The sequence below is a fragment of the Lagopus muta genome, chromosome 3 (genome assembly GCF_023343835.1).
Source record: "Lagopus muta isolate bLagMut1 chromosome 3, bLagMut1 primary, whole genome shotgun sequence".
In the NCBI taxonomy this organism is placed as follows: Eukaryota; Metazoa; Chordata; class Aves; order Galliformes; family Phasianidae; genus Lagopus; species Lagopus muta.
This window is the reverse complement of record NC_064435.1, coordinates 1,196,200-1,223,573: the sequence shown is the minus strand read 5'-3', so window position 1 is coordinate 1,223,573 and position 27,374 is coordinate 1,196,200. Positions and strand designations below refer to the sequence as shown.

The 27,374-nt window shown below is 49.2% G+C and overlaps 1 protein-coding gene across 2 annotated transcripts in view; it reads left to right on the top strand.

The window, feature by feature from the left end:
• The window catches only part of ARHGAP39 (Rho GTPase activating protein 39), a 110,687-nt gene that overhangs the window by 6,535 nt on the left and 76,778 nt on the right, over positions 1-27,374 (top strand). The window contains exon 1 of one of the 2 annotated variants that reach the window (XM_048938965.1): positions 19,112-19,281. The exons of the other annotated variant lie outside the window; for it this stretch is intronic. Within the exon in view, the coding sequence (XP_048794922.1) occupies positions 19,256-19,281 (26 nt within the window). The 5' untranslated portion in view covers positions 19,112-19,255. Of the gene's footprint in view, positions 1-19,111; positions 19,282-27,374 lie in introns of those variants that run through there. 2 annotated transcript variants of the gene reach the window in all.

The window sequence follows — 27,374 nt, the reverse complement described above, 5'->3', positions numbered from 1 at the left end:
AGCACCTCCAGGGATGGGACACCCTCTGTTTTCCTGTTCCAGTGCTTCACCACCCTCTGAGTAGAGAGTTTCCTCCTCAAATCCAGCCTAAATATCCCCTCTTTCAGTTTAAAACTCAGCTTATGTGGAGGGATGCATCCCAATCCAGCTGAGCAGCCTCCAAGCACGTGCGCATGCAGCTTTGTGGGATCTGAGGCTGTATCATCAGTTTTATTAGTAATTAAGCTGTCTCTTAAGCGCTTGCTGAACCCTGTTATGAAGGTGGTTTCTGGATGCTGGTGGGTTCTGCTACCTAAGCTGATTTGCCTTTAATCTGATGCGTGCATCTGTGAATCCACGTCCCCTCAAAGGTGGGGGCAGCAGTATTTCCATGGAGTCTCCTACGTGTGCTCAGGGCTCAAGAGGAAAAATAACAAAAAGGAAAGCACTTATTCTGGCAGCACTCAATGTGGTTGGGAAGATTTAGGAAAAGCCTGAAGTCACTGCATGGGGAGGAGCAGCCGGAGGGATCTGCCTGCACCCACAGCAGCCTCTTGGTGAAGTGGTTTCCTCCCATTTTCCCCCCACCAAAACCAGCAGGATTTGGGCAAAGTCAGCACAGAGGACAGGCACTGCGTGCTGGGCGCTGACTCCCTGCTTTGCATCTGCTTGGCTGAGCACGACCTCTGTTTCAGCTTGACCTCTGTCTGCTACTTGCTGCTCAGCTTTGTGAGTCGGGATCACGTTTCAGCCCTCGCTTCCCATGGCAGCCCGTGCTGCTCCAGGGATTGCAAGCTTTATTTTAGAAATTTGGAGTTTTCTTGTTTTCTTTCTTTCAGTTTTCCTTTTCAGGACCGAGGTCTGGGTGAACACATCTCAGTGCTCGCCCTTCAGGCAGTTCTTCCTCAACCTTGCAGTTTCCTCATTGCCCTTCCCTAAAATTCTTTCCCTCTTATGTGAAGCTTGCTCTGGGGGATGAGGACAGTCACATCTAGCATCCCGAGCTGCATCCAAAATTGAAATTAGAGCACTGGGATCGATGGAGCACAGGGCTGTGGGATGTAAGCCCTGCAGAGCTGCAGTTTGGATTCAGTGTGGTTGGGATGCTCCCAGCTGGGGCTCAGTCTATGGCAGAGATGCTCCCATTTGAGTGGGAATCTCCCAGTTTGAAGTTGCTGCGTGTCAGTCAGGCTCTTGTTTAGTGGGAAGCTCCCAGCTGGGGCTTCTTGTTTGGTGGGAGAGTCCCATTCTTGGTTCCTTGGAGGGGAGGCTCCCAGTCTGGGGTTTGTGGTGTGGTGGGGACTCTCGAATTGGGATTTGTTGTGTGTCAGTCAAGCTGTCATTTGGTGGGAGGCTCCCAGATGAGATTTGTTGCATGGTGGGGAGAGGTGGGCAGTTTGAGCTTATCGTGTGGTGCTTAGGCTCCCAGTTTGGGGCTTGTTGCTTGACAGGGATGCTCCCATTCGGTGGAAGGCTCTGAGTCTGGGTCCATTACATGGTGGGAAGCTCCCATTTTGGGTTCCCTGGTGGGGCTGCTCCCAGTTTGGGGCTTGTTGCTTGACAGGGATGCTCCCGTTTGGTGGGAGGCTCCCCGTTTGGGTTCATTACGTGATGGGAAGATCCCAATTTGGGCCCATGGCTGGGATTGGGGATCTGACACCAACGTGGGGTCTCCTGGGTGGGCAATTTGTGAACCCGTGCTGTTTTGCTTTTTTCATCAGGTGCTCGTGCAGGAGCGTGGCTTGGTAAAATTGGCAATAGGGTTCCAAAAGCAGAAAGGAAACAAAGAGCTTCCTCTGCATTTCAGTCAAAATGATTTCCATTGCTCCGCAGCGTTCCGATCCGCGCTTTCACCTTCTGTGCCGTTTTCGAGAGATGCTGTTGAAGCTGTCACAGCTCCCAGCAGCTCCGCCGCGAAGCTGTAAGGAGAAATTGCAAATGAACACATCAGCGAGGCTCCCGTTTAGAAGCCCTTTCTTTTCCCCCTCCTCGTTGTGCATCTCTCACATCTCCGCTGTGTCACCTTGAGTCGTCTGCGTGGTGCCGTGGGTCAGAGGTGGTGGAGGCAGGACGTGCGTTCCAGAACACCCCAATACAAAACAAAAAGTGATTTGCAGAATGGCTCAGCGCGTTTTCTGCCGTCGGTTTTATTTATTCTTTTAGCAGGGAGCTCTCTAGGTTTTTTGTTAGAGGTAAGAAATGTGCCTGGACTTCAAAGAAGGGCCTCTGCAGTCATTATTTTTTCTGTCAAAGTGGAGCTTGCCGAAGCAACACGCCTTGCTCCTGCAGCTGGAAGGGGAAGGAGGAGCAGGAACAGGTCCTGCAAGAGCATCCACGGCGTGTGGTGATTAAACCACTGGACTGAGCACAGTGCCTGTCCTCATCAAAATCTGAGCATTCCAGGGACCCGACAGCTCGGTGGCTGGAGCTTGTGTTCCTAAGAGCAAATGAGTTCTTGGCAAATCCGTGCATCTCTGCATCAGTTCTGCTCCGTATCACCACTGTGGGTTGTCTTTCAAGCTGAGGCAAGGTAATCAGTGATACAAGGATGTGAGAGCGATGGCCTCAAGTTGTGCCAAGGGAGGCTCAGGCTGGGTGTTAGGAAACATTTATTTTCTGAAAGCACTGGAGACAGGATGCCCAGGGAGGTGGTGGAGTCATCATCCCCAGAGGCATTCAAGGACAGTGAAGATATGGCACTGAGGGATGGGGTTGGTGGGGTGGGTTGGGACTGGCCTTGGTGATCTTGAGGTCTTCTCTAACCTTAATGACTCTATGGTTCTATTTAGGGACCTGGTGGGATGGGTTGGGGTTGGACTTGGGGATGTTGGAGATCTTCTCCGACCTTAATGATTCTATGATTGTAAGGTTCCCACCTAAAGCAGCTCTGCAGTCATCTTAGTTTCAACCAGAGGCTCATCCTCTGGTTGTCAGCTGTGGAGGTGATGCTCCAACCTGCAGCCTCATCCCCAGCCCCCGGTGTGGAAACCAACCTTGGCCTGCAGGAGGAACAGGTCAGGCAGCACGGCCCTCTGTTGCCTGATGCTTCAGATCTGATCCAGATTTGTGAGCCACAGGTTAGACAAATTTCGTGTGGCTGTAACCATTTGAATCCATTTGAAATTGAGGTTGCCTGTTTAGCAGCAGAAAGAATATAAGAATATAAACAACCTTTTTGGGTTGTGATTTTTTATTTTTTTTTTGGCAGGATTTCCTTCATCTCAAGCAGGTCTGCTCTGCAAGTATCCTGAGGGTCCCTCCTTGAGTGGAGGCTGGTCCAGATGGACCTGGATGAATCTCCAACCTCCGCTGCGATGGTTGAGTGTAGACCTTTGGCTTCACGTCCCCGTGGCAGGAATGCAGCTGTCACATCGCTGCTTTCATCAGCTCCGCTCATTCATCTCAGTGTTACGTGGCTGCTGGGATCCTGCCTAGCAGCAGAAGCTTTTTTTAACAAAATGCTGTCGTAGCTCTGGAGTATTTATTTCCCCCCTCTGTGATTCTTTCATCATATTGACAACTCAAAGTGCTGACCTGCAGCTCTCCATCTGGGCCCCAAGACTTCTCCTGACATGACAAGAAGTTTCTTGGGTGCCTTCAGCTCAAGGATTTCACCCTGAAATGCAGAATGTTTGGGGCGCTGTTTGTAGAATATCTGTTCAGCTCAGCCTGTGCTGACTGCTTTACAAATCGGGATCAAATAGCTTTTAGCCCGAGGCGTGTGAGGTTAGAAGCTGTCTGGCAATCCGTGGGTTGAAATTACTGAGAGAGGTATCAGTAGCTCGTTAAGTTAGCTGGCAGGTCATTATGCACTGGTGTGTTTGTATGGCTGTGGCGTACAGCTGGCTCTGGTTGCAGTGGATTCATAGAATCCTTGGGGTTGGAGAAGACCTCCACCATCATCAGGTCCAACGGTTGACCCATGCCAACTGAAACTAAACCACTGTTACGTTGTTGTAGCGTTGCTAAAACCCTAAAAAACAGAACTGCAGGAGTCCTCATCCTGAGATCTGATGCTCAGGTCTAAGTTGAAGGAGGTCAAGGAGCTGAATTAGGATCCTCTGTCCCAAGGTGAAGCGAAGGGTTCGCAGCCCGCCGCGTTTCATGGCCGTGTTGGGGACACGTGAACTGAAACGCCTTTGAGGTGAATATCTCCTAATGGTTTCAGTGTATTTAACATCACTAAGCATCCATTATTTTTCCCCATTCCCTAAGTGGTGTATCTTAATCCTACAGTTTGCTGGAATCTAATAGCCGTGGTCTTCTGCGAGCACAGGCTCTCAGAGGATCTTTGGCCTGGAGCTGCCAGAGCGTGGCTGCCTCCTGTTTTCTGAAGGCTGTCCTTATGGGAGCGAGGGACGGATCCAGGAGGCTGTGGGTCTGTGATGGGACACCAGTTAGCAGCTGTGGTGCAGTTATGGATGAAATAACTCAGCTGTAACACAGATATGGGCAAGATAACGTAGTCTAGAGCATTCAAAAGCAAATTCATGGTGTTTCCTTCTGTGAAGTACCCCGCACATCACAATGGGAGCCTTCTTGTCATGGAGGTGAGCAGTTGGGTGCTGTGAGGCAAGAGCCAATTAAACTACAGATCAATAGCAATCAATTAGAAGCAGTGCTCTGGACCTGGGTTGCAGAACTCTAAGGCCTACATCCTCCTACATAACTCTAAGAGCTACATCCTCTTCAGGGTCACTTCATCATCTTTTTCCTTCTAACGTGTCCCTGGGAGGTGTTTAGATGGAGAATAGAAAGGCATAAATGCCCACGAGGGCTATGAAAAGTACAGGGGTCAGTGAGCAGAATCATTAAGGTTGGAGGAGACCTACAAGATCCCCAAGTCCAACCCCAACCCATCCTCACCGTGTCCCTAAATAGGGTCACTAAGGTTGGAGAAGACTTCAAGACAGTTGAGTCCAACCCCAACCCATCCCTGCTGTGTCCCTGATCCACGTCTTCAAGTACCACCTCTCTACAACCCTTGTCCACCTCCAGGGACGCTGGCTCTGCCACCTCCCTGGATGGATTCTTTCAGCGCCTGAGCACTCGTTTGGAGAAATTTTTCCTCATATCCAACCTGGCACAACTGGAGGTCGTTCCCTAGGGTAAGGAGTGAGCAATAAATGGCTGAAACCCTACTACAAGTACATGGGCAGTAAGTTTGTAGGGAAGAGTCATGGTGTCAAGAAGGCATTCCGTGTGGAAACACGAGGGAAGACAGCATGGTTGCGGTGTTAATAAAGAGGGACATAAACTAGCAAGAAGCAAAATGGATGTGAAGGAGGGAGAGGATGCTCCAGGCTATGTGTCAGGTCGGTGTGTGGGGAGAGGGCCGTGGAGGGGTGTTGATGGTGATGAGCAGTGAAGGGAACGCAGGCTCAGAGAGTTTGGTGGGGTTACAGTGGATGTGGGCAGCGTGTTGGTGTGTGATCAGCATTTGCCTTTAATGAAGCTCATTGGGGTACAGCAGTGCAAACAGAGAACACAAAACCGGGCATAGGGAGAATTATCATCTCATCCTTGGTTGGTGTTCTTTTTGTTGTGTATTTTTTTTTGTTTGTTTTTTAAGCCATTCTTGTCCTGGAAAGCCATGCAGTTTGGAATGCCTCCAAGGCATTGGGTCAGGCAGTGCAGAAATGTGTGAGTTTAGGAGTTGCTGCCCCGGAGATTTGCTGCAGGATGGAGGCTGGGTTGGAGCGATGCACAGCACCGTCTGATTTATTCCTCTTTTTCAGCCCTGTCTAAAGCTTTTGCAAGGATGAACGAGGAGGGGGAGAAATACAAGAGCTGTGATTGCAAAGGGAATTTTTTTGAAGGTTAAGTGTCTCTGTTGCTTTAAAAGAGCCGTTGGACCGTTGCTTAAGCAAGATGAATCAAACCTGAGCAGACAAAGCAGAGCTCGTCAGTGTTGGGCTCTGCTTGGTGCCTTGCTGGAGACTCTGATCAATATCAGCAGGTAAAACAAAGCTCCCAATGTTTCTGTACGCCGCTTTCTTCCTTTCCCTGTTCTCCTGAAAGTGACGTGGTGCCTTTCAGAGAGAGCTGTGGAGATGCTCAGAGTATTTTTGGCTGCGGAGGATAATGAGGTCTTAATGCAGTGATCCATTGATACAGGAAATGGAAAGATAGGAAGAACTTGGATTAAAAATCCAAGCATGGCAGCACACAGGAGCAGGAATGCCAACGTGGAGGCTCTCATCCACCTTCTCCCAGCCCTCCTTTCGTTCTGGGGCTGGGTGGCACAATGGGGGGCCACCCCCATGAGAGAAGAGGTGGAGAGGGCTCTGAGAAGCCTCTACTGAAGCATACAGGAAATAAAAGAAAACCCCGTACCTCGGTGCTTTGAAACACCTTTGCAAGCTTTCGAGAGCCCAAAGCTTGGAAATTTAATAGATTTCCAAGGAGGGGAAAGGCGTGCTCAGGTTGTCCAGGTGACTGTGCCAGCTATTCATCTCCTGGAGATGAACACAGATGTTGTTAAATGTAGACTCTTCCAACTTGGCCTTCCACATTTTGTGTGATTCCATTAGTGCCCCCACTCTGAGATTAACGTTCACAAATCTTTTCTCTGCTTAAAAAGGATACGCTTCCAACTACTCTGTTTGGAGCAGATTTTGGTGCCCGATTCCAGAACTCTCACGACAGAGGAAGGAGAAAGAAGAATAATTGAAAATATTGAATATTTCATAAGCCACGGCCCAGGAATAAATTCTAATGTGGCGGTAATAAGATTTGGGTTTTAGAGCTCGCTATTGATTTGTCTTTAAAAGCTGTCATGCTCTGTGTCCGTTGCACAAGAAGGGGCAAAAGTAAATGCTTTATAAATAAATTTCTGAGGACATGCAGGATGCACTTGGAATAACGGCAGCAGCGTCGTGCTTTGGCTGCTAACAACGTGTGGATTTTATTTCTACTTCAAGTCACTGTAAGACTTAATTTTTCACGTTGTGAGTGCAGGTAGACAAATGGGGAAGAGCCAGGGTCTCTTCTGGGCCTCTGCTTTGGGATGCAGCTGAGCGCTGCCCTACCTGTGCCCCGCTTGGGAGCCCAGCTTGGTTTATAGGGGAGCGAGCAAGTTGTAGTCATTGCCTCTCAGAGTGACAGCAGGCTCCTTCCAGCTGCCAGCAGTTCGTGTCTGGGGAGGCTGATGGAGCTGAGCGGGCGCGTTGGGCACAGCCATGGCCGATACTGCCTGTGGTGGAGGTGTTGCTTGGGGCTGTCTCGATGGCACGCTTGACTTGTGTTCAGTGTTTGTGGTGATTTGTGCTCCTTGCTTGATGTTTGTTGCCTCAGCCGGCTGCAGCAGTCATTTCTCGAGGTTGGAGGTGGAGCCATTAAGGTTGGCCAAGACCCCGAAGATCACCGAGTCCGTCCGTCAAGCTGCGATTGCTCTGCTGGGATTTGCCTTTGGGCTTTTCGATGTGCCGTCCGGCCTGAGCTGCTTCTCCAATTTCCTAGAATCACTGGACTGTATTTGAATAATTGTTGGCAATCAGCCTGCGGCAGTGGGGCTGGAACTGGAACATCTTCAAGGTCCCTTCTTTGATTCTGTGCTTTCCACGCTGTTTGGCACAAGTGCTGTGCCAATTTCGTATTGGGCTTGTGATCTCACTTGTGATGGCGCTGAGGATTTGTGCTAGGGCAAAAGGTAACGGCCTCAAGTTGTGCCAGGGATGTTTAGGTTGGATATTAGGGAAAAAAAGATATCTCCAAATGAATGGTGAGGCATTGGCACGGGCTGCACAGGGAGGTGGTGGAGTCACCATCCGTGGAGGTGTTCAGGAACTGTGGAGACGTGGTTAGTGGGCATGGTAGGCTGAGTTGGGGTTGGATTTGGTGATCTTGGGAGATCTTTTCCAACCTTAATGGATTTTCAGATGAAATGCTGGTTTCTTCTTTCTGGGCACATCTGTGGTGTTAAAGCAGTGGGCATGGATCAAACTCCCCAGGGCAGTGAGCACAGCCCCGAGCTCAAGCAGTGTTCAGACTCTGCTCCCAGGGTTTGGGTTTCGAGCGGTCCTGTGTGTGACCAGGAGTTGGACTCCATGGGCCTCGTTGGGTCCCCTCCAACTTGATTGTGTCAACAGCCACGTTTTCCCAAAAGGAAAGTCTCATCATTCGACATGCAGCATCTCCAAAGCCAAAATGACTCCTCATCAATCCGCATTGATTTTGGACAGCACTGAAGCCCAGCTTCTCCCTCGAGATTTTGCTGCTTCTGTTCCTGGCTCCTCACCAGATTTAGGTTCTTTGGGCACGTAACCCTACAGCCGAGCTCTCTCCCTTCTGCAGATGTTCATCTCCTGCTGCTGGCACTGAGAACAAGTTGTGCTTAGCGTGATCAGGCCGTGGCTGCTGCTCGGCGGAGGGCAGATAACGAGATTTACTGCAAACCGAGCGCTCGGTTTAACTCTTAGTCCTGTTTGCAGTGATCTGCTCTATCCAGGTGTCTTAAAATAAGTCGGTGAAGGGGCAGAGGATCTCATCTGCAAGTGGAACGAGGCTGGAATACAAACAGCGCAGCGCTGGGGCTTTGCGACTGTATCATGACTTCAAAGGGGTTTTGCTGGATTTCTTCCAGAGGAGCCCTTCAGATCTACAGAGTTCTTCGCTTTCCCTTTGATTGTTGGCTGACGGCGCTGATTTTTTATTTTATTGTTTTGCTGAGCAGCTCGTTCTTTGATTGCCTCCGCGTTAGATCAGCTTCCTCACCAGGATGTCAGAACCAAAGCCTCGGCATGGCCATCGCCAGCTGACTGCAGGTTTCTCTGTGTGCGTTTCTATAAGCTCGCCTTTCTCTGTGATACGTCCCAGGTTCAGACTGTGCAAATCCTGTTCTTCTGCTGGTGGATGTTTCCTCTTTCTGCCGCATGCACAAAGCACTCGGGTATCGAGTTGCAAGCACTGAGACAGGCCAAGCAAGTTCTGAAGGCAGCGCCTCATTCATTCCTTCACAGCTGTGCTCCCTCCAGCTCCAGACAGCGTCCCGATCTGCTCCCATATCCTGCAAAGCAACGAGCTTTCCATCAGATGCCTCTAAGTGGTGTCTTGGTGCTGATTTGGGTAACTTTCCTGCACGATGCTTTGGCTCCGGGGCTCCGATTAGTGAGCAAATTGCAGCTCTGCAGTGTGCAGACTGTGCCTTATCGAGCTGCCTTGCTTGGGTTCAGGGCACTGCCTCAGCTTTGTAATAGAAAATCCCTTCGTTTCCTCTGCCCCATTTTTCCCAGCGTTGCAGGGAGGACATGGGTGGAAGAGAAAATCTCTCTCTCCCACGGGGACAGAAGTCTGATTTGCTCACGTCAAGCATCTCTCTATAATCAAACCTTCCTGGCTCTTTGTTCTGCTGCTTATTACGGGAAGGGGATGCTGCTGGGAATTGCTGAGGACTCTTACAAAGAGCGGGGAAGGTCTGAATGGGAAGGCAGCAGGGTTTGGTAGCAGCTTGTTCTTTCTCCCTGCACATAACGTGGGAGTGGAGACGTGGGTCACTTGTCAGTCCTAGGTAGCAAAAATGGAGCCTAATTGCCAGCCATCGTTGGCCATGCTCTATCAAAATTGCTGTAGCAGGTAACAGTTTTCTATACTTTCATTCCAGAATGACGGTGTGGAAGGTGAATCATTCTTGTCATGCTAATTTCCCAGGTTTTGTAGTCCACGTGACTGCTTCTCCCCAGCTCTGTTCTCCGGAGCAGCGGAGCTTGGCTGTCTGCATCTTCCAGCCTTTGTTTCAGGGCAGCAGCATTTGAGAATGCCTGAGAAATTGGGGCAGGAATTACTCCACTGTAGTGTCAACCTGTTGGCTGCAGGGAGGGACTTCTAAAAAGGAGTGGAGGCAGAGGAAATGGGGTGCAGAGCAGGAACCTGGTCATTGGTTTTGCTGTGGAGGAGCTCACAGCTGCCCGGAGCGCTGAAAATCTTTAAAATTTGAAGTCTTTTAGGTAATATCTAAACTATTTAATGTCTCTGTGATTTGGTAATGGATCTTTGGTTTGGATCTGTGGTTTGGTAATGGATGGAGGCACTCCATCCTCTGGATCAACCCACTCTCCTCCAAAGAGCCAACTTCACACTGGTGGTGCTAGCTTCCATTTCCCATCCATTGGTCCAACTTCATTGCTCTGATAAGATTAAAATGGTGTTGTAGCCTAGCTTAAAAATCTGCTTTGAGTCCTCCAGACTCAATCTATTTAAATATTCCTCTTACAAAATGCAGCTCCTGGCTGGACTGGTGCTGCAGGTATGCCGACTGTTGGCTGCTCCACAGCACCCTCCTGGCTGTCTCTAGCTAACCACAAATCCCAAGGCTTTGAGTCAGTTCCTCCTCTCTGCTGGCTCCAAGTCCTCCTCCCCCCATACCTCCTCTTGACTTGGCTTCCCTACTTGCCAGCACAGCAATCATTACCTGCTCTGGCACCGAAAAAATAGCGATTAATCACAGCAACAGCTTTGCAGCCTCTTCCGGGGCACCTGTTATTAAGTGGTGTAAGGCTGCCTTGCTGGAACCAGAGCTGTGTTTGCAGGTTAGAATTCCCTTTCCTTCTGTCCATGCGGTCTCTTATTAACCTGAGCTTTGCCATTTTTCACGTTGAGCTGTCGCCTTGTGTGTGACTTAATTCTGGATCCTGGCCATCGTGTTCCTGTGGATGTGAACTGGATGTGTTTGTTGGGATGCCTTCATGCTACAACCCAAGGCTTGGCAGAGAGGGGTGCAGTAATAACTGCACACGGGGAATGGCTGTAAACTAAAAAGAGGGGAAATCTGGGTTAAATGTAAGAAAGGAATTTGTCACACTGAGGGTGGTGAGGCCCTGGCACAGAGCTGTGCTTGCTCCATCCCTGGAGTTGCTTCAGGCCTGGTTGGATGGGGCTGTAAGCACTATCAATAGGGGTTACTTCTGCCCATGGGGTTAGGACTGGGTGGGTCTTCCTGTCACGCCTTCCTATGATTCTGTGGCAGCTTTCAAAAGGTTCTTCAAATCAAGTCCACATCCTCCTTTGGTGCGAAGAGCCTGGCAGATTGCTAATGCCAAGCGTTCTCCTTTGGTGTCCTCTTTGCTTGGAAGTTCTGCACGTGGTTTTCTCCCTCCATCACCTCCCACCAGGTCCACCATTGACACTGGCTTGCTGCCTGTGGTGCTGTGGACTTTCCCCTTGAACATCAGCAGCCCCCTAGCAAACAAACCACCTTCTGCACTCATGGGCACGTTTATTTCCCTGCTCAGCCATTAGGAATCCCAGCAGTGATGGGGTTTTCTTCCCTCGTTCCCATTGTTGGGCTGCATCTCCCCAAAGGCTGCGCTCTGCTGCGTTTCCTTCTCTCCTCGTCTTGCCCTTGAGTGGGTTGAAAACACAGCATTTCTTTCAACTCGTGCTTGCAGCAGAGCTCCCATCGCCTCTTTGTGCCTCTGTTTCTCACTTCTGTTTTGTTTCTGCTCTCTTGCTTCTTAGCACCTTTGTCTTCTTCCTCCTCAGCTCGAGTAAGAGCCGCTCAGCTGCCTCCTTCCCTGGGAGGAGAGAGGCTCAGGGCACTGGTAGAAACAAACCAAACCAAACAAACAAAACAAAACAAAAAACAATAATAAAAGAAGCAAAACCGGACAGCAAACCGACCAACCAACCCACAGAAATAAAAGAAAATCCCTCCTGGCTGCTTTTCTGCAGCTCTTCCAGATGCTCTTGGACGGCTTCTAGCCTTGTGCCCAAGTTGCTTTTCCTCCTCTTCTCTGTTTTTTGGGGGGTTTTTGGTTTTTTTTGGGGGGGGAGGGAAGGGTTTTTTGTTTTTGGTTTTGTTTTTTTTTTTTTTAGGTTTGGAGCTACATGCACGCATTTTGCTGGTTGTTTTTTTTTTTCCTCTTCTTCCTCCCACCCCCGTTGTTCTCTCTGCTTCTGTTCTCACCGTATCCTGTAGGGAAAAAGACGTTTTCGTGCTTCAGAACCTCGTGGAGCCTTTAATATGGGGCAAACACGAGCTGCTTTCCATCTTCTTCGTGCTGCTGGTGCCCTGTTGTGTCTTTCAGGTGAGAGATCACTGCTGGCTGCTGATCCTGGGGAAAAACTGTTAATTTCTGCCAGTTTTAGAGCAAGATGTTTGACTGATGTGAGCTAAAGGGAAAATCCTGGGTGTGGGGGTTGGAAAAACAGAGAGGAAAACACAAAAAGAACATCTTCAGATCTCCACTGGATCCTCAGCAAGACAGTCCTAAGTTGTGTTAAATGTGATAAAATCCTGGTGGAATCCTGGAGATACAACATCAGCGCGGTGCGGAGCCTTCAGTTGGTGATGTTTTGGGGGTCCCTGTTGTTGTACATCCTGATGGCTTCCAAATCTCTTAAACCTGAACTTGTCCTTGTTTTTCTCTGCTGTTGCATCCACGGCCTCATTATGTTGACCTGTATTCAGAGGTTGTTGCTGAGTATTTAGTAGACAATTGCAGACAACTCCTGTCCGTAGCCTCCACTGCATTTATCTCAGGGCAAAACACTGCTTGCATCCCTCCCGGGAGGAATTTGCCCTCAGAGAGGTGTTTTGAGGAGCAGGTTGGAGCAGGCTTGTGTAACTCAGCTCCCCGTAATGGTGGGATGTAAGGTTTTATTATGGGGAAGGGATGGCTCCATGCAATGAGATGGCAATGGAGTGGCAGCCAACGGTCTGGGAACTGAACTAAGCAGGATGGGGTAGGAGGAGGTGGTTTGATGTGGTAGGAAGCAAACAGTGGTTGGTGTGGAGCTGCTTGGAGATCTGGAGATTGGAAGAACTTGAACCAGGTTCTTGCACTGCGTTTGAGATGAATGATCAGTTTGGTATGTTGGTGGACAGAGTTGTTTTGTCCTGCTGATGATCCCGGTGTCATTTCTTGGGAGTCTCCAGTGCAACTGGAAGCTGGGAGGAGAGGAATCGTGGAATCACAAAACTGTGGAATGGTTGTGTTGGGAGGGACCTTAAAGATCATGGAGTCATGGAATGGTTGAGTTGGAAAGACCTTAAAGATCATGGAGTCATGGGATGGTTGAGCTGGAAAGACCTTAAAGATTATGGAATTGTGGAATGTTTGAACTGGAAGGACCTTAATAATCATGAAACTGTGGAAAGGTTGGGTTAGGAGGGACCTTAAAGATTATGGGATCATGGAATGGTTGGGTTGGGAGGACCTTAAAGATCATGGAGTCATGGAATGGTTGGGTTGGGAGGACCTTAAAGATCATGGAGTCATGGGATGGTTGGGTTGGAAAGACCTTAAAGATCATGGAATTGTGGAATGTTTGAACTGGAAGGACCTTAATGATCATGAAACTGTGGAAAGGTTGGGTTAGGAGGGACCTTAAAGATTATGGAATCATGGAATGGTTGGGTTGGGAGGACCTTAAAGATCATGGAGTCATGGAATGGTTGGGTGGGAAAGACCTTAAAGATCATGGAGTCATGGGATGGTTGAGTTGGAAAGACCTTAAAGATTATGGAATTGTGGAATGTTTGAACTGGAAGGACCTTAATGATCATGAAACTGTGGAAAGGTTGGGTTAGGAGGGACCTTAAAGATTATGGGATCATGGAATGGTTGGGTTGGGAGGACCTTAAAGATCATGGAGTCATGGAATGGTTGGGTTGGGAGGACCTTAAAGATCATAGAGTCATGGGATGGTTGGGTTGGAAAGACCTTAAAGATCATGGAATTGTGGAATGTTTGAACTGGAAGGACCTTAATGATCATGAAACTGTGGAAAGGTTGGGTTAGGAGGGACCTTAAAGATCATGGAGTCATGGAATGGTTGGGTTGGGAGGGACCTTAAAGATCATGGAGTCATGGAATGGTTGAGTTGGAAAGACCTTAAAGATCATGGAGTCATGGGATGGTTGAGTTGGAAAGACCTTAAAGATTATGGAATTGTGGAATGTTTGAACTGGAAGGACTTTAATGATCATGAAACTGTGGAAAGGTTGGGTTAGGAGGGACCTTAAAGATCATGGAGTCATGGAATGGTTGGGTTGGGAGGGACCTTAAAGATCATGGAGTCATGGAATGGTTGGGTTGGAAAGACCTTAATGATTATGGAGTCATGGAATGGTTGGGTTGGAAGGACCTTAACGATTATGGAATCATGGAATGGTTGAGTTGGGAGGACCTTAAAGATCATGGAGTCATGGAATGGTTGGGTTGGGAGGACCTTAAAGATCATGGAATGGTTGGGTTGGAAGGACCTTAACGATTATGGAATCATGGAATGGTTGGGTTGGAAGGACCTTAACGATTATGGAATCATGGAATGGTTGGGTTGGAAGGACCTTAACGATTATGGAATCATGGAATGGTTGGGTTGGAAGGACCTTAAAGATCATGGAAGGGTTGGGTTGGAAGGACCTTAATGATTATGGAATCATGGAATGGTTGGGTTGGAAGGACCTTAACGATTATGGAATCATGGAATGCACTAGGTTGGAGGAGACCTTAAAGGCTGCGGAACCGTGGAATGTTTGGGTTGAACCTCCAATTCCAACCCCGTGGGAAGGAGCAGCTCCCATTTTCCAAAGTGCCCAAACCCCATCCAGTCTGGTCTTGAGCACCTCCAGGGGTGGAGCACACACAGCTTCTCCAGGCAGCCTATTCCAGTGCCTCACCGCACTCATGGTTAAGAATTTCCTCCGAACACCTGACCTAAATTTCCCCTCTTTTAGCTTAAAACCATTCCCCGTGTCCTACAGCTGTCAGAGCGCATAAAGAGTCGCTCTCCATCTTTTCACCTAAGCCCAATCATTCTGACGTAATGCAGGACCTTGGGCGTCGCTGGGGGCCACGCGTGGGGAGGTGACATCCCTCAATGACAGCTGCAGCAGAGCTTGGAGCAAAGCCTGCTCGGTGATCCTGGTGCACAGGTACGTTAGAAAGTTAATAATGAATGCAAAGGAGCGTGCTGGCTACTGGCAATTAAGCACTGCTAACGATGACTTTCCTCATTGCCTCCCTCGTGATTGCAGAGGGACTCTCCCGGCGCAGCCCCTTCGCGCCGCAGCCATTTCACGAGCATCTTCCAGCACAGTTATGCAGCAGTAAGAAATAAAAAATTAAATGCATATCTTAAGGAGACAGATTGCTGCCTTCATCTGTCTCCTTGATCAGCTGCCAGGGCTGCGCGCGTTACAGTAACTCCGTTCTTTTTCTTCTCAGCGCCTTCCTCCCGTGTGTCACTGTCTGTTTTTGAAATGCTGAGGGATTTTGGGGCATCTAGGAAGCCATGCTGGCTCAACCTGTGAGAATCTCGGAGTGCTCAGGCTCAAAGGTGACCTGCAAATCAAGCTACACTGCGGTGCTCTTCACCAAAATCTGCATTTTCGGTGTCTTTTTCAGAGGTTTCTAAGCAACCCCCTGCAATCTTGTTTGTTTGGGCTTGGCACAGCCCCAGCATCCTGTCTCCTTGGGTTGCCACCAGCTTTAGGAAGCTGCCTGCTGCTTTGGCGTGGAAGGAGTTGTCTTCACAGTGCAAGTTTTCAAGTGCTTGAAGTGAATGTGGTCATTTGGCACGCTGTTTGCCCTTCCTTCCTTCTAGCCTGTTGCAGGTTGGAAAAAATCTCTTCTCTGAAAGCGTGGTCAGGCATTGGCACAAGCTGCCCAGGGAGGTAGTGGAGTCAGCATCCCTGAAAGTGCAAAGGGAATGTGGAGATGTGGCACTTTGGGACGTGGGTAGAGGGATGGGATGGGTTGGGGTTGGACTTGGGGGTCTCGGAGGTCTTTTCCAACCTTAGTGATTCTGTGAGTGGCCGTGGTGGGGTTGGCAGTTGGACTTGATCTTGGAGGTCTTTTCCAACCTTGATGACTTTATGATTCTGAGGTGGAAGAGCAAAACCCATGGGCTGGGTGGTGTTTTGTTGGCTGCTTCCTTTGGGATTAATTACTTCCAAAAGTGATGTTGTTTCGCTGGCTTTCCTACTATTACATGGAGACTGAATACATCTCAAACTGCACATAATAATATCTTACTCCACATGTGCATAGCTTCTTGGAAAGGTGACCCAGTCTGACTGTGAAGTTGGGCAATGTTGGTTTTCCACCTGTAGGCAGGGACCATAGGAATTCATCTGCCATTCAGAACAACCTCTTGTGTAACACTGAAAATGAAATGAAAAGAGAGTTCATGCCATTGAGAGCATGTACTTAAGTCTTCCGCTGGTTCTCAGCTCTGTTTCTTGAGCAGTCTTTGTAAGTCCCCACCACCAAGCTCACCCATGACCCCAGTGTGCCCAGCAAAGTGAAGGAACCCCATTAGATATCCGAGATCTTGATGATATTCAACTGTTTCTAGCAAATGTCCTCATCCTGGCATGTGAGCTAACTCTTAATATACCCTGGCCCCTGCTGAGGGCAGCATGCTTTCTAGCTAATGTGGAAGGGAATGATTTCTTGGCTTGGACAAACGAGTGTCTGGTTGTAAGCCTGTGAGTCTCAGTGATCTGAGCCTTTCTTGTATCGGTAGAGGTGGCCCTGGATGGAAGGGAGGTTGTTCAGCTCTCCTAATGCAATGCCAATACATTACTGGAGATAATTAAAACTGCTCTTCAGCAATCTGTAATCATCTGTCGCGTTCATTTGCTGCGGCGTCACAAGTTGCAGGGGTCTGGCAGGGTGAGGACCTACAGGGCTGGTTCAGGTTCATCCTGCTGGGAACAGGGCAGGAAGGTGGTGGTGGTATATGGGAGCAGTCCTCTTCCTCCCCCCGTTTACTGACCCATGGGAAATGGGTCTTAGAATGGAGCAAAGTCTCTTCTGAATCATAGAATCATGGAATATCCCAGTTTGGAAAGGATCCTTTTGATCCTACACCGATGGAAAGAACCCTCTTTGTGCCCTCTTTGTCAGGTGCAGAGCCAAATCTATCATCTATTTTTATTAAATAGAATTAGCAGGCTAATGCCCTAATTAAGCAAGGTTTACAATAATCTCTCCTCTCAGTCGGTGGAGCCGCAGCGTCCCTCCTGCTGCACTGATCCCTTCTCCCCTCCCTTTTTCAGGAGGTTTTGTAACAGGGCTTTTGCAACGCCGCTTTGTGAAGCACTTCTGTCTCCTTCTGACTAAGAGTTCGCTCACAGCCCATCCCTCCCGGGGGGGGAGACGAGGAAAAGGCCCGGTGCCGTCTGGTTCCATCAGCTTCTGTTGACTTCTGCATTAATACATCTTAAGGATTTTGTTTTTTTCTGGGACGTGAAATTCATGAATGCAAACTTTAACATTTCAACTGCTCTCCTACGCTTTCTCGGCACAAACGGCACAAGTGGGTTTGCTGCCCTGGCCAACCTTTGGGGATGAATATCGCCTTTATGGTGCTGCCTTTCATCCCTGTGACGTACGTCCCTCAGCTTAACCACTGCTGGACAACAAAAATGATGTTGTGAGGGCCGGAACCAAGATGGGTGGCTCAATGGGAGGACCAGCACCCAGCTCCTCAGTGCTGAGCTTCAGTGGGAGCCCAGCCTCGACAAAATAAAGTTGAGAAGAGTTGCTTTGGAGGCATCAGGAATATGAGTCTGCTCTTATAGTGCAACTTCAATTCTGCATAAGCGTAGGAGCATCTCATTTTTTCAGAGATTCAGTCTCGCTTAGAGGAATTTATATCTCCATAATAATAATAAAAACAGTCCAACACATCTTGGACAGAAGGACAAGTTCCATGGCGAGCGTTGCAGGAGGAGCTGAGCAATGAGATGGTGGCGAACACATTGTCCCAGGCATGGGAAGAAAGGAAGGAGACTTGAGCTGAAACGATGAGCGTGAATCAGCTGGGGCTCTGTCCTTTGTGAGTAATGCTGTGAATCTGTGGCTCCTGCAGGAATGCTCTCCCAACCCACCCGTGGCCATACTGAGCTGCTGCAGAGCCACGTCTCTGAGCTGCGCCTCCAGTTGGGTGAGCTGAAGTGTTGACGTCCTCGGGTGCGTGCTAAAAATACGAGCACGCTTCCCCATGTGCAGTGTTAGCTCAGCTCTTGTCTCTGGCATCACAGTTCTGCGAGGAGCCAGGCGGGCACACGAGAAAAGGATTTGTCATCCGCAAGCTGTCGTGGTTCCGTGACCCTGTGTGCTGGGGGGAAGCTCTGCAGGTTGCAGGCTTCCTTTGTGGTCACCAACATCGGTGGGGATGAGAATTGTTATTATTTTTATTGCACCGTGCACAGTACTCAGTGGAATAAAGTTATTGAGACCTCAGGGAAAAGGAGTTGCAAGTCGTAATGCTGTCAGTTCTCCTGTTCTAAAAGGCACCTTAAACCAAAATAATTATTTTAGTTGCTCCTCTTGTGCAAGCAGAACACGTGAAGCTGATACTGGGGACTCTGACCTGAGCTGGCACAGCTCTGTGTGCACCTACAGCCAACTCAGTGTGAAAATTCTCCTCTTTGCTCGGTGGTTGGCATGCGAGTGGCTTTTCCTTCTGTCTTTCTCGTCTGGCAGCGTTGGGCTGAAGGGATGGTGCAGCACCAAATGGCCCCGGGTGTCTTGCAGGGCTGGTGATGGAAGGATGAGTAGGCTGTGAGAGCAACGCAGTTGGGTTTGGGCTCCAGTATTCCTTGTTTGAACTGAAGTGGGTGGGGAAGGAGGAGATGGAAGGCACTCCTGGGATGTTTGGTTCCTTGTGTTCCAGCTGTTAGACGCAGAAGGCTGAGTAGAGATCAGAAGCAAATAGGGGTCTTTGGCAGAGGCAGCCGTGCTCCATGAGAGCCTTTTGACACTCTGGGAGGCACTGAAGGAAGGCTGAAATTTGCAGCTCGAATGTGAGCTGCGATCTCGCTTGATTGAGCATTTACAATGCATCTCAAGCAAAATGAAAGCTTTGAAATCTCCCGGAGGAGAGGCACGAAGGCAGCAGAGCCGGAGGGCGCGGAAACAGCAATTTGTGAGCCCCCGAGGCATTGCCTCACCCCATCAGAATGGTTCCACGAGGGAACAAGAGGGCCGTTGTGGGGTGGGTGCTCAGCCAGATGTTTCCAGCGACCTCGACAATGGCCCTTTTCATTTCCTGTGCCTGAAATCAGATTGGTATCACTCCGAAATGAGGGAGGCGGGCGGTGGAGGCTGCAGCTCTGGATAAGGAGCCCATTTGCTGCAGTGAATGTCCCATGAGAGCAAGGGTGGTGGTGGAGGCTGTGTTGGACCAGGAAGAGGGAATAAATACCCCAGATCTCTCCGAAGTGCATGGCAGGGGCTAGCAGGAGGGCCAGCTAGCTCTAACTTCATTTATCCTTGCTGGCTTGGGGAAAACACGACGCGGGTTGGATTCCTGAGAGCCCTAAATGCCAGGATTCGTCTCAAATGTTTGGTATGTACCAAGTCTAGCCTTGAATTAACGTAGTGCCACTCAATGAGTTTGTTCCAGCTTTTGGATTTTTGTAGCCTGTTCCATTTCTTAATTTTTTTCTCCAAATTTGGTTGTTTTCTGCCTGTTTTAAGAGTGTGCTGCGTTACAGAGGTTTGTTCCCTCCCACAGACCAGCCCCACTCACCTGGAAGGTCACCTGTGAAAGCTGTAGGGCTGCTTTGAAGCTGAACGTGTTGCTTGTGAAGCCACGTTGTCCCCACCTGTGTTGCTCATCAATGGGGAAACCGGTGGAAGGTGCTCTCACAGCGTTTGGGGAGGACTCAACTTTTTTGGGTGGGTGAAGTTTTCAGACTCTTCTGGTGCGACTGGTTTGGACCTGATGAGCTCCAAAGGTCCTGTCCAATCTGGGAATTGCCTGGTGCACATTGCCCTTTGGTTAATGAGCTGCCTGGAGACCCTTCTAGGAAGGTGCAGGAGAATGACTGAGGGGGTGAAGAGGCCCTGAGAAGGCTGCAGGTCTTCTGCTTACGAAAAAGTTGGGGGCTGGGGGTGTGTGGGGAGGAATATGATGTTGGAGGATGTGATTTGGATGCTCAGATTGCTGCCTTCCACTTCTTGGTCTGGTTTCTTGCTTCCATTCCTGTGGACTACTTGAATTAATGGTTTCCAGAACAGATTGCAAGCCGGAAGGATGCTTGGGTTGGGTTGGATTGGGTTGGGTTGGGAAGGCACTCAGTGCTCCAATGGGTACAGATGTACCTGAGAACTGTGCGACTGCTTCTGTATGCAAAGGTGTTCAGAGGGCCCGTTTCTTACTAAACTTTCTAACTGGGGAATGAAACAGCATTTGGGGGGGGGGGGATTTCTTCCATTCTTTGCCTTTTCTAGGCAGGTCATAAATGTATCAGCTGATGGTATTTAAGATTATCTTGTGGCCTCTTCGTGTGTATCTGGTGCCACCTTGTCCTCCAGACCACATCTAAGAACCGTGGCATGTCCCAAGTTGGAAAGGACTCCTAAGGATCATCAGGTCCATCTCCTAAGCAGAGAGATGAGCTGTGCAGCACCCTGCACTGAGCTGGCTTCACGCCTTCCCTTATAGGACGGTGCTGGGTGTTTGCTGCGGGGGAAATAGGAGTGCAGCTGTGTGAAATTCCCTGTCAAATGGGGAAGTAATACTCTTCATCGTGCTCTCAGGGAACTGCTGTGTGATTTCCTGTGGCTAATTGCGAGATAAAGCAGGCTCTAATCTCACCAGTAAAATTGGAAACCATCAAGGTGAGATAAAATAATTGCAAAGCTGTAAAAAGGGAAGTGAGCTTTAAAGTCAGGGAATTATTTATGCTGTGTTTGGCTGTTGAGCAGGAGCGAGGGAGTTAATGGGTCTGGCCATGTTACATTTCATCACGTTTTTTAATTGTAGGTTTAGTAATAGACTTACCATAATTGCTCAGATGTGGAATTGTAGGAACATAGAATGTGTTGGGTTGGAATGAACCTCGAAGATCATAGAGCCGTAGGATGGTTGGGCTGGAAGGGTCCTTAAAGATCATAGAGCCATGGAATAGGTTGGAAGGGTCCTTAAAGATCATAGAGCCATGAGATGGTTGGGTTAGAGGGGACCTTAGAGATCACAAAACCACAGGATGATTGAGTTGAAAGTTGCCTTAAAGATCATCCAGTTCCAACCCCCAATCTTTACATCTGACCCAATTCTTTCGTATTTCAACACAAAAAGTGCCCAAAGAAACAACAAGAAAACTCATTGACAATGTATTTGTTCCTGTATTTGGTTCCTGTCATGTTTTGTCAGGGGACTGTTTTCCATTTTTGAGCCCCAGATGTCATCTGGTTGGCTGTACAGTGGTCCAAGATCGTTGTCCAACGCCGGTTGCTATGAGTGCAGCCTCAGGAGGAGGTCGGGGAGAGGAAGAGCTGAGTGCAGAGATAAAAAGCAGAGCGCTGTGGAGGGCTGGCTTGTTTTCCTCTTGCAAGGGTGAAAATGCTGCAGCACCAAAATAGCAATCGCTTAGGAATGTCCAGGGTGAGTTAAAGTTCACAGTAAGTGTCGGTGCAGAGCTCGGATCTGATTATTTCAGTTTTGCTGCTGAGTTCAAGCCCCATTTCCTGTTAATTCCTTGGAGACCTTTTGCCATTCCTGGCATTGGGGTGGAGTGGGAGAAGCGTTTGTGGATTCCTGGCTTGAAACAGAGGTAAACAGCAGCATCCCAAGCCAAAACAGATGGAAGTATGCCTAAAAGAGGTTTTGCTTTGAGTCTATATGTGCCTAAACACTACCTCATCCTGAAGACTCCTGAAATTATCAATAATCAGAACACTTAGTGTTGTTCAGTTGGAAAAAACCTGCAGAGATCACCAAGTCCAGCTCCAGTTTAGGTCTCTCAACATGTTTTTTGGTTTTAAGGATCGTCAAATCGTAGAATATCCCAAGTTGGAGGGCGTCGTTGAGTCCAGCTCTTCTTATTTTAGGCTTGAGGGGGGATTCCGTGTCCCGAAGCATGTGATCTCATCTCTGGTGTGTTTGATGATCAAAAAGAGTGGGGAGGCTGTTGGGGAATAATGAAACATCAAAGACGTCGCTACCGGATAGCGAGATGGATCGTTAATGGCTGGGATTGATTTACAACAGGACGGAGGCTTGTAAAAAAAATACCTAAAATTCAGGCAGAGGTTGGTTTTTAAAACAGAAGGAAGTGTGCTCGTGTGTCGTAACAGGTAATTCCTCTGTAATTCCACATCTAGAATGCAGATGAATCAGAAAGTGCTCAGAAGCTCTGGCTGGGCTGTGCTCGCTACACATGACCTTTGCAGTTGATGAAAGTCTTTTCTCTTTGTATAGAGAATTTCTGCTGTGACCTTTCCTTCTCAAGCCTGGATGGGTGATAAAAGGCCTCAGCCCTCTGAGGCTGACATCTCTCATCTGGGCTGCTGTTTGACTTTTAAATAACAGCAAGGGAAGAGGAAAAGTGGTTCAAAGTAAACGTTTGTTCCCAAAGGTTGGGGCTGTGTGTCATCTCTGCTTGGGTGCGTTGTTGGAGTCGCTGCCTACTTCCAGCTGCAGAAAACCTTCGGGTCCTATGGGTAACTGCTGAAAATCTGGTCTGAGTTTCAGAAACGTGAGTGATGGAAATCCATTTCCAGCTTAGTGCTCTCGGTAATTAAATTTGAAAGCTGGTACTGAACTCTGGGGATTCCCAAAACATTCCAGATATTGAGGATCACTTTAGTAGAGGACGTGGTTGTCTCGTGAGGTCCACAATTTTATTTTGAGGTCATCTACTCCTAAAAGGGAAATTGAAAAAAACAGCTCATAACATCCAATAGGTAGTGGAGATGACTTGATAATCTTGGAGGTCTTTTCAAACCTTAATGATTCCACAATTCTAGGAGTGAGGTGGTGGGGTTGGGTTGGCACCCACAGTTGGACATGGATGGCCTTGGAGGTCTTTGTTAACCGTTCTGTGATGTAGTGGAAGTGGAAGGCAGCTGCTGACAGTGGGGTCAGCAGTGGATGTGTCCAGGGGTGGGGTTTCAATGCAGAACATCCCGGATGTTGCGGAGAGCTCGAGGGAATGACGGCTTAGATGGAGAGTTGTGAGAAAGTGGAGATGGACCAAGAGAAATGATTACAGTAATTGTGGCAGCTGTTGTTTTCTCGGCGACGCTCCTCTTGGTAAATCTACCTGGGGGAAGAAGAAATGACAGGGAGAAGGGACCTGTGTGGGCAGAGGAAGCCTAAGCAAAGCAGCGAAGCCAAAGGCAAGGCCTTTGAGGCGATTTTGGTGGCTGGTCCAACAGGCTGCAGTTTCTGGGTGAGTTTTCTCGTTTCAGGAAGCTGTGCGATAGGGTGAGACAGCAGCAAGGGCACGCATGTGGCTGGAGACATCATCTGCTGGGGACAGAGGTGGAAAGGGGTCTTCACCAGAGGGCGGTGGGCACAGCCCTGAGCTGCTGGAGCTCAGGGAGCACTTGGAACAATGCACTCAGAGTTTGGGCTTCAGGTCCTGCATGGAGCCAGGACTGTGTGATCCTTGTGGGTCCTTTGCAACTCTGGATATTCTTGTGGCTCTGTCGTCTTCATGCTTGTGCCAACGCAGGCTGACCAGAAAGGCCTTGAGGGGCTCCTCGCTCCAGGTCACACCGAATCCCAAGCTTTGAAAGAAAGCTCCCAGCCGCTTGGTTTTGTTCAGTGCAATCTGGTCGTGTTGGCAGTGGTGGTTAGTGGGCATGATGGTGATGAGTTGGGGTTGGAATTGATGATCTTGAAGGTCTTGCTAGTCTTAATGTAGAAACACGCCCTATCGCTGCTTTTCCTTTTTAATGGTCGATCTATGAGCTTGCACCTGATCAACCAAGTTGGAAATGCTCATTCTTTTTCCTTCTAGTTTTCTATTTCCTAAAGCCCACCACCTGGTTCTGACTTGCATCTGCTCCTTAAGCGGTGTCCTGCCTTGCTCTGCCTTTCACTTGGGAGGCCTGGTTGGCTGTTTTCAACCTGATCCCGTGTGCCAAGGGTGATGGGAGAGGAATGTACACCTGGATGAACTGCCATTCAGGTGTAGGGATGGCCACGAAGCAGTGAGAGCCCGGAGCTCGCCAAGGAGCACAGTGAAGCCTTGGTGGAGCCCCCAGGCCACGGAGCTTCTACTTGTCATCATCATGGACTTAGGATCACAGAATAGAATCACTAAGTTGGAAGAGACCGCTTAGATCATCTAGTCCAACCGTCAACACATCCCCACCATGCTTGCTCATAGAATCATTGAGATTGGAGGGGACCTCCAAGATCACCCATCCCCACCATGACCTGAAAGCTGAACTTCAGTGTCTTTAGCAGCATCCTGCTCTAGATGGAGGTCTGTGGAAGTGTTGCAACTGTGTTTTCCCAGTCTTTGTTCAACAAAATGAGAGCATTAGTGGGTATTTTCTCGGTGCATGCTTTCAAGTGACACTCCTGTGCGTTCTCCTCTGGATCTCCGGTGTGGATTCCTTGTATAAATAGGCTTTGACTTGTTGTTACTGGAGCTTCCAGTTCCCACGCTGATTCTTATCAAAGAAGATTAGCTCCCAGCCAAAGTTGTTGTTTTTTCTTTCTTTCAAGCGATTTATCACATCCAAACACGTCTGCGGCTTGCTGCACTGCTGAAGCTGCCCCACTGGTGGACTGGGGCTGGTAACCAACTGCTGAGCCACCAAAATGAGGGTGGGACAGCTCAGTGAGATGCCAGGGTTGGAATGAAGTTCATTTAAGGATCGGGAGTTGGCACGGTGCTGTTAATTGCAGAGGTGAGGGTAACACAAACCTTCCGTGCAGGTTGGGATCCCTGATAGCATCGCGATGCTGAAGCAGCTGCGTGCAACCGGAGGCGCGCTGTCAAGCGCCACTGGGAGGATTTTCCTGCTTCAGCAGAACGTGGGCTGCTTGCTTTGATTGCTGAGCTCAACCAAAGCACCTGGGCTTGCTGGGAAGAGTTCTGGCATTGGGAATTAATTCTGCTTGCACAGTGCAGGGCCTGAGCTTTGGACAAGAACCAGGGGCTTCCTTAGGGTCTAAAACAGGAAATACTGGGTAAGTAAGAGCTGTGTGTGTATTCACAGCCCTGTAGAGGGAATGGGGCACGTTCAGCCCCCAAAAACTTCAGTGGTCCTTAGGCTGAGCCCATTGTTGACCTCCTCTCTACCCTGATGTCCTTCAGCTCCTCCTGCATCTCCAACCTGACACTTTTCAGCCCCTTCTCTTTGCTTCTCCCCACTCAGCACATGGACCACATTTAATCCCATTGCTGAATTGGAAATAGAATTACAGAAGCGGTAAACACGGCAGCAGGGCAGCCAGGCCCCGCGGTGGGGCAGCGTGATGCGGGTGCGCATAATAAAACCTGAAGGATGCACTCGGTGACGCCAGTATGGGCGTTAATAAAAGATTGTTTTCCTCAGGGGCTACACCATCTGTGTGAGTATGTTGGGTTTGTTTGTGAAGAATTTCTGTGGAGAGCGATGCTGCTCAGCCAGCAGAGCCTGGAGTTCATCACGGAAAGGGCACGAGCAAAATCTTCTCCGTTTGGGTGAGCTCTCCTACATCCAGTCCTGCGTGCTAAATCTGATGTGAAAGGGAAGGTGAACAGCTCCCACTTGGCTTTTATGGTGGAGCTCAAGCGTGCTAAACCAGAGGTGGTTCAGGAGCAAAACCCCACAGATGCGTTGGGGTTTTTGGGCACCAAGTAGAGTTTTTTGGGGAGAACTCTGTTAGGAGTCTCAGGCTTCTGCAGGAGAAAAATACTGTAGAATCATTAAGGTTGGAAAGGGCTTCCAAGATCAGTGGAGCCCATCTGTCAACCCATCCCCACCATGCCCACTCACGGGAGCAGCAAGGTTGGGGAAGACCTCCAGGATGGTGAATTCCAACCATCAGATCCCGGTATTCTCCAGTCGGATTGGATCTTTGCTGGATGTTCTCCAGAATCTTTCTTGCCTTCGTTCAAATCTCTCTATGAAAGGTTTAGAAACAGTTCCGATCCATTCTTCGATCCAGTTCATAGTCTGGTGTGGCTGGACTGGGGGAATTGGTGCCGTGTGTGAGCGATATCTTTTTGGTTGGCGTCAGCAGGTGGAGGGCAGGGGGGTCAGGTTGGATATTAGGAGCAATTTCTTCCAGTAAGAAGTGGTCAAGTGGTGGAGTCACTGCACCTGGAGGCGTTCAAGGGCTGGAGATGTGGCACCGAGGGACAGAGCGGGTGGAGATGAGCTGGGGTTGGGTTTGGTGATCTGAGAGGTCTTCGCCAACGTTAACAGTTCTGTGGTGCTGGGTTGACATCCGATGTTTTTTATATATTAATATTCTTAGCTGATGATCAGTGTGTCAGTTGGTTCTAAGTAATGCTTCCTTTATTATTATTATTATTATTATTTTTAAATATCAATTTGTGATTTCTGGTGGACTTTTCCAGTAGCAATCTGTGCAGGGGTAGAAACACCGGTTCCTTGCACAGCTGATGGGCAATGGCTGTCCCTGGAGAGCTGAGGGAAACGCAGCATATCTCTGCCCCACATCTGCTCTCGGGGCTTTGGATCTGAAGGCGTGGGCTGTGCAGCTGGTATCTTCCCTGGCAATCAGGCAGCCAGGTGAAGTGCTCTGAGTGATCTGAAGTGGGGAAGGATTCGGGTGCAGACAGCTGTGCTTCAGTATTTCGACCCACAGCCAAGCAGGCTGGCGCTGGGTCACCTGGACACGTAGCAAGTACTGACAGAAACAAAACGCCCGGCTTTGGGTTTGGTGCTGTGCTTGGGCACGTAATGCCAAAAGGTGGGATATCCAGTGCTCGATTAGCCAGCGGTCGGTGTATCCCAGGTCGAGCCAAGCGGTGGGATTTCATTTAGATCTACTGGGAAGAGGCATAAAACCCCAGGCAGGGCAAATCCAGAGCTGGTTTGGTTTCAGGTTTATGTGCCTTCTTTGCACACCTCAGGGAACTGACTCTCCAAACGAAGCCATTTTCAGGCAAAAAGCATTTTCCCCTTTTTGCTGCACCCCCTGATCTTCACGTGTGTGTTAGCATCGGAAAGATTGCAATTAGCATCCTTGTCTCAAAATAGCTTTGTGGCCGTGGCACTGCAGCGCTGTGCACGGGGGTGAGCATTCTCCCAAGAGGACTTGGTGCGTTCATCAGATTCCCAGGGCGCACGGTTCCCCACAGCAAACTGATCACGCAGCGCTGTGCTTGGCTGCAGGATGATAAGCGGCTGTGGAGGTTTAGATCCTGCTTTTTGCACGAGATAAAAGAGCAGGAAATTGCCAAGTGCTGACCCCATCCTACAGAATGGGTCCGGCATCGGCGTGGCTTTGAGCTTCCAGGGTGAAAGATGGCACTTGAAGATGAATAATGCTAACTAGCAAAACAGAGCGCAGCCATGGAGTGCAAATATAGCAGTGTTTGTCCGAGTGCAAGTCAGCTGGCTGCAGCTGATTGCGGAGACGTCAGGGAGCTGGGGATGTGTCAGCTGAATTCTGGATTGGAGGACATCGCTTGGCAACAAAGAGCTGTGAAGGATCTGGAGCTGCGGGGAGCAGCTGAT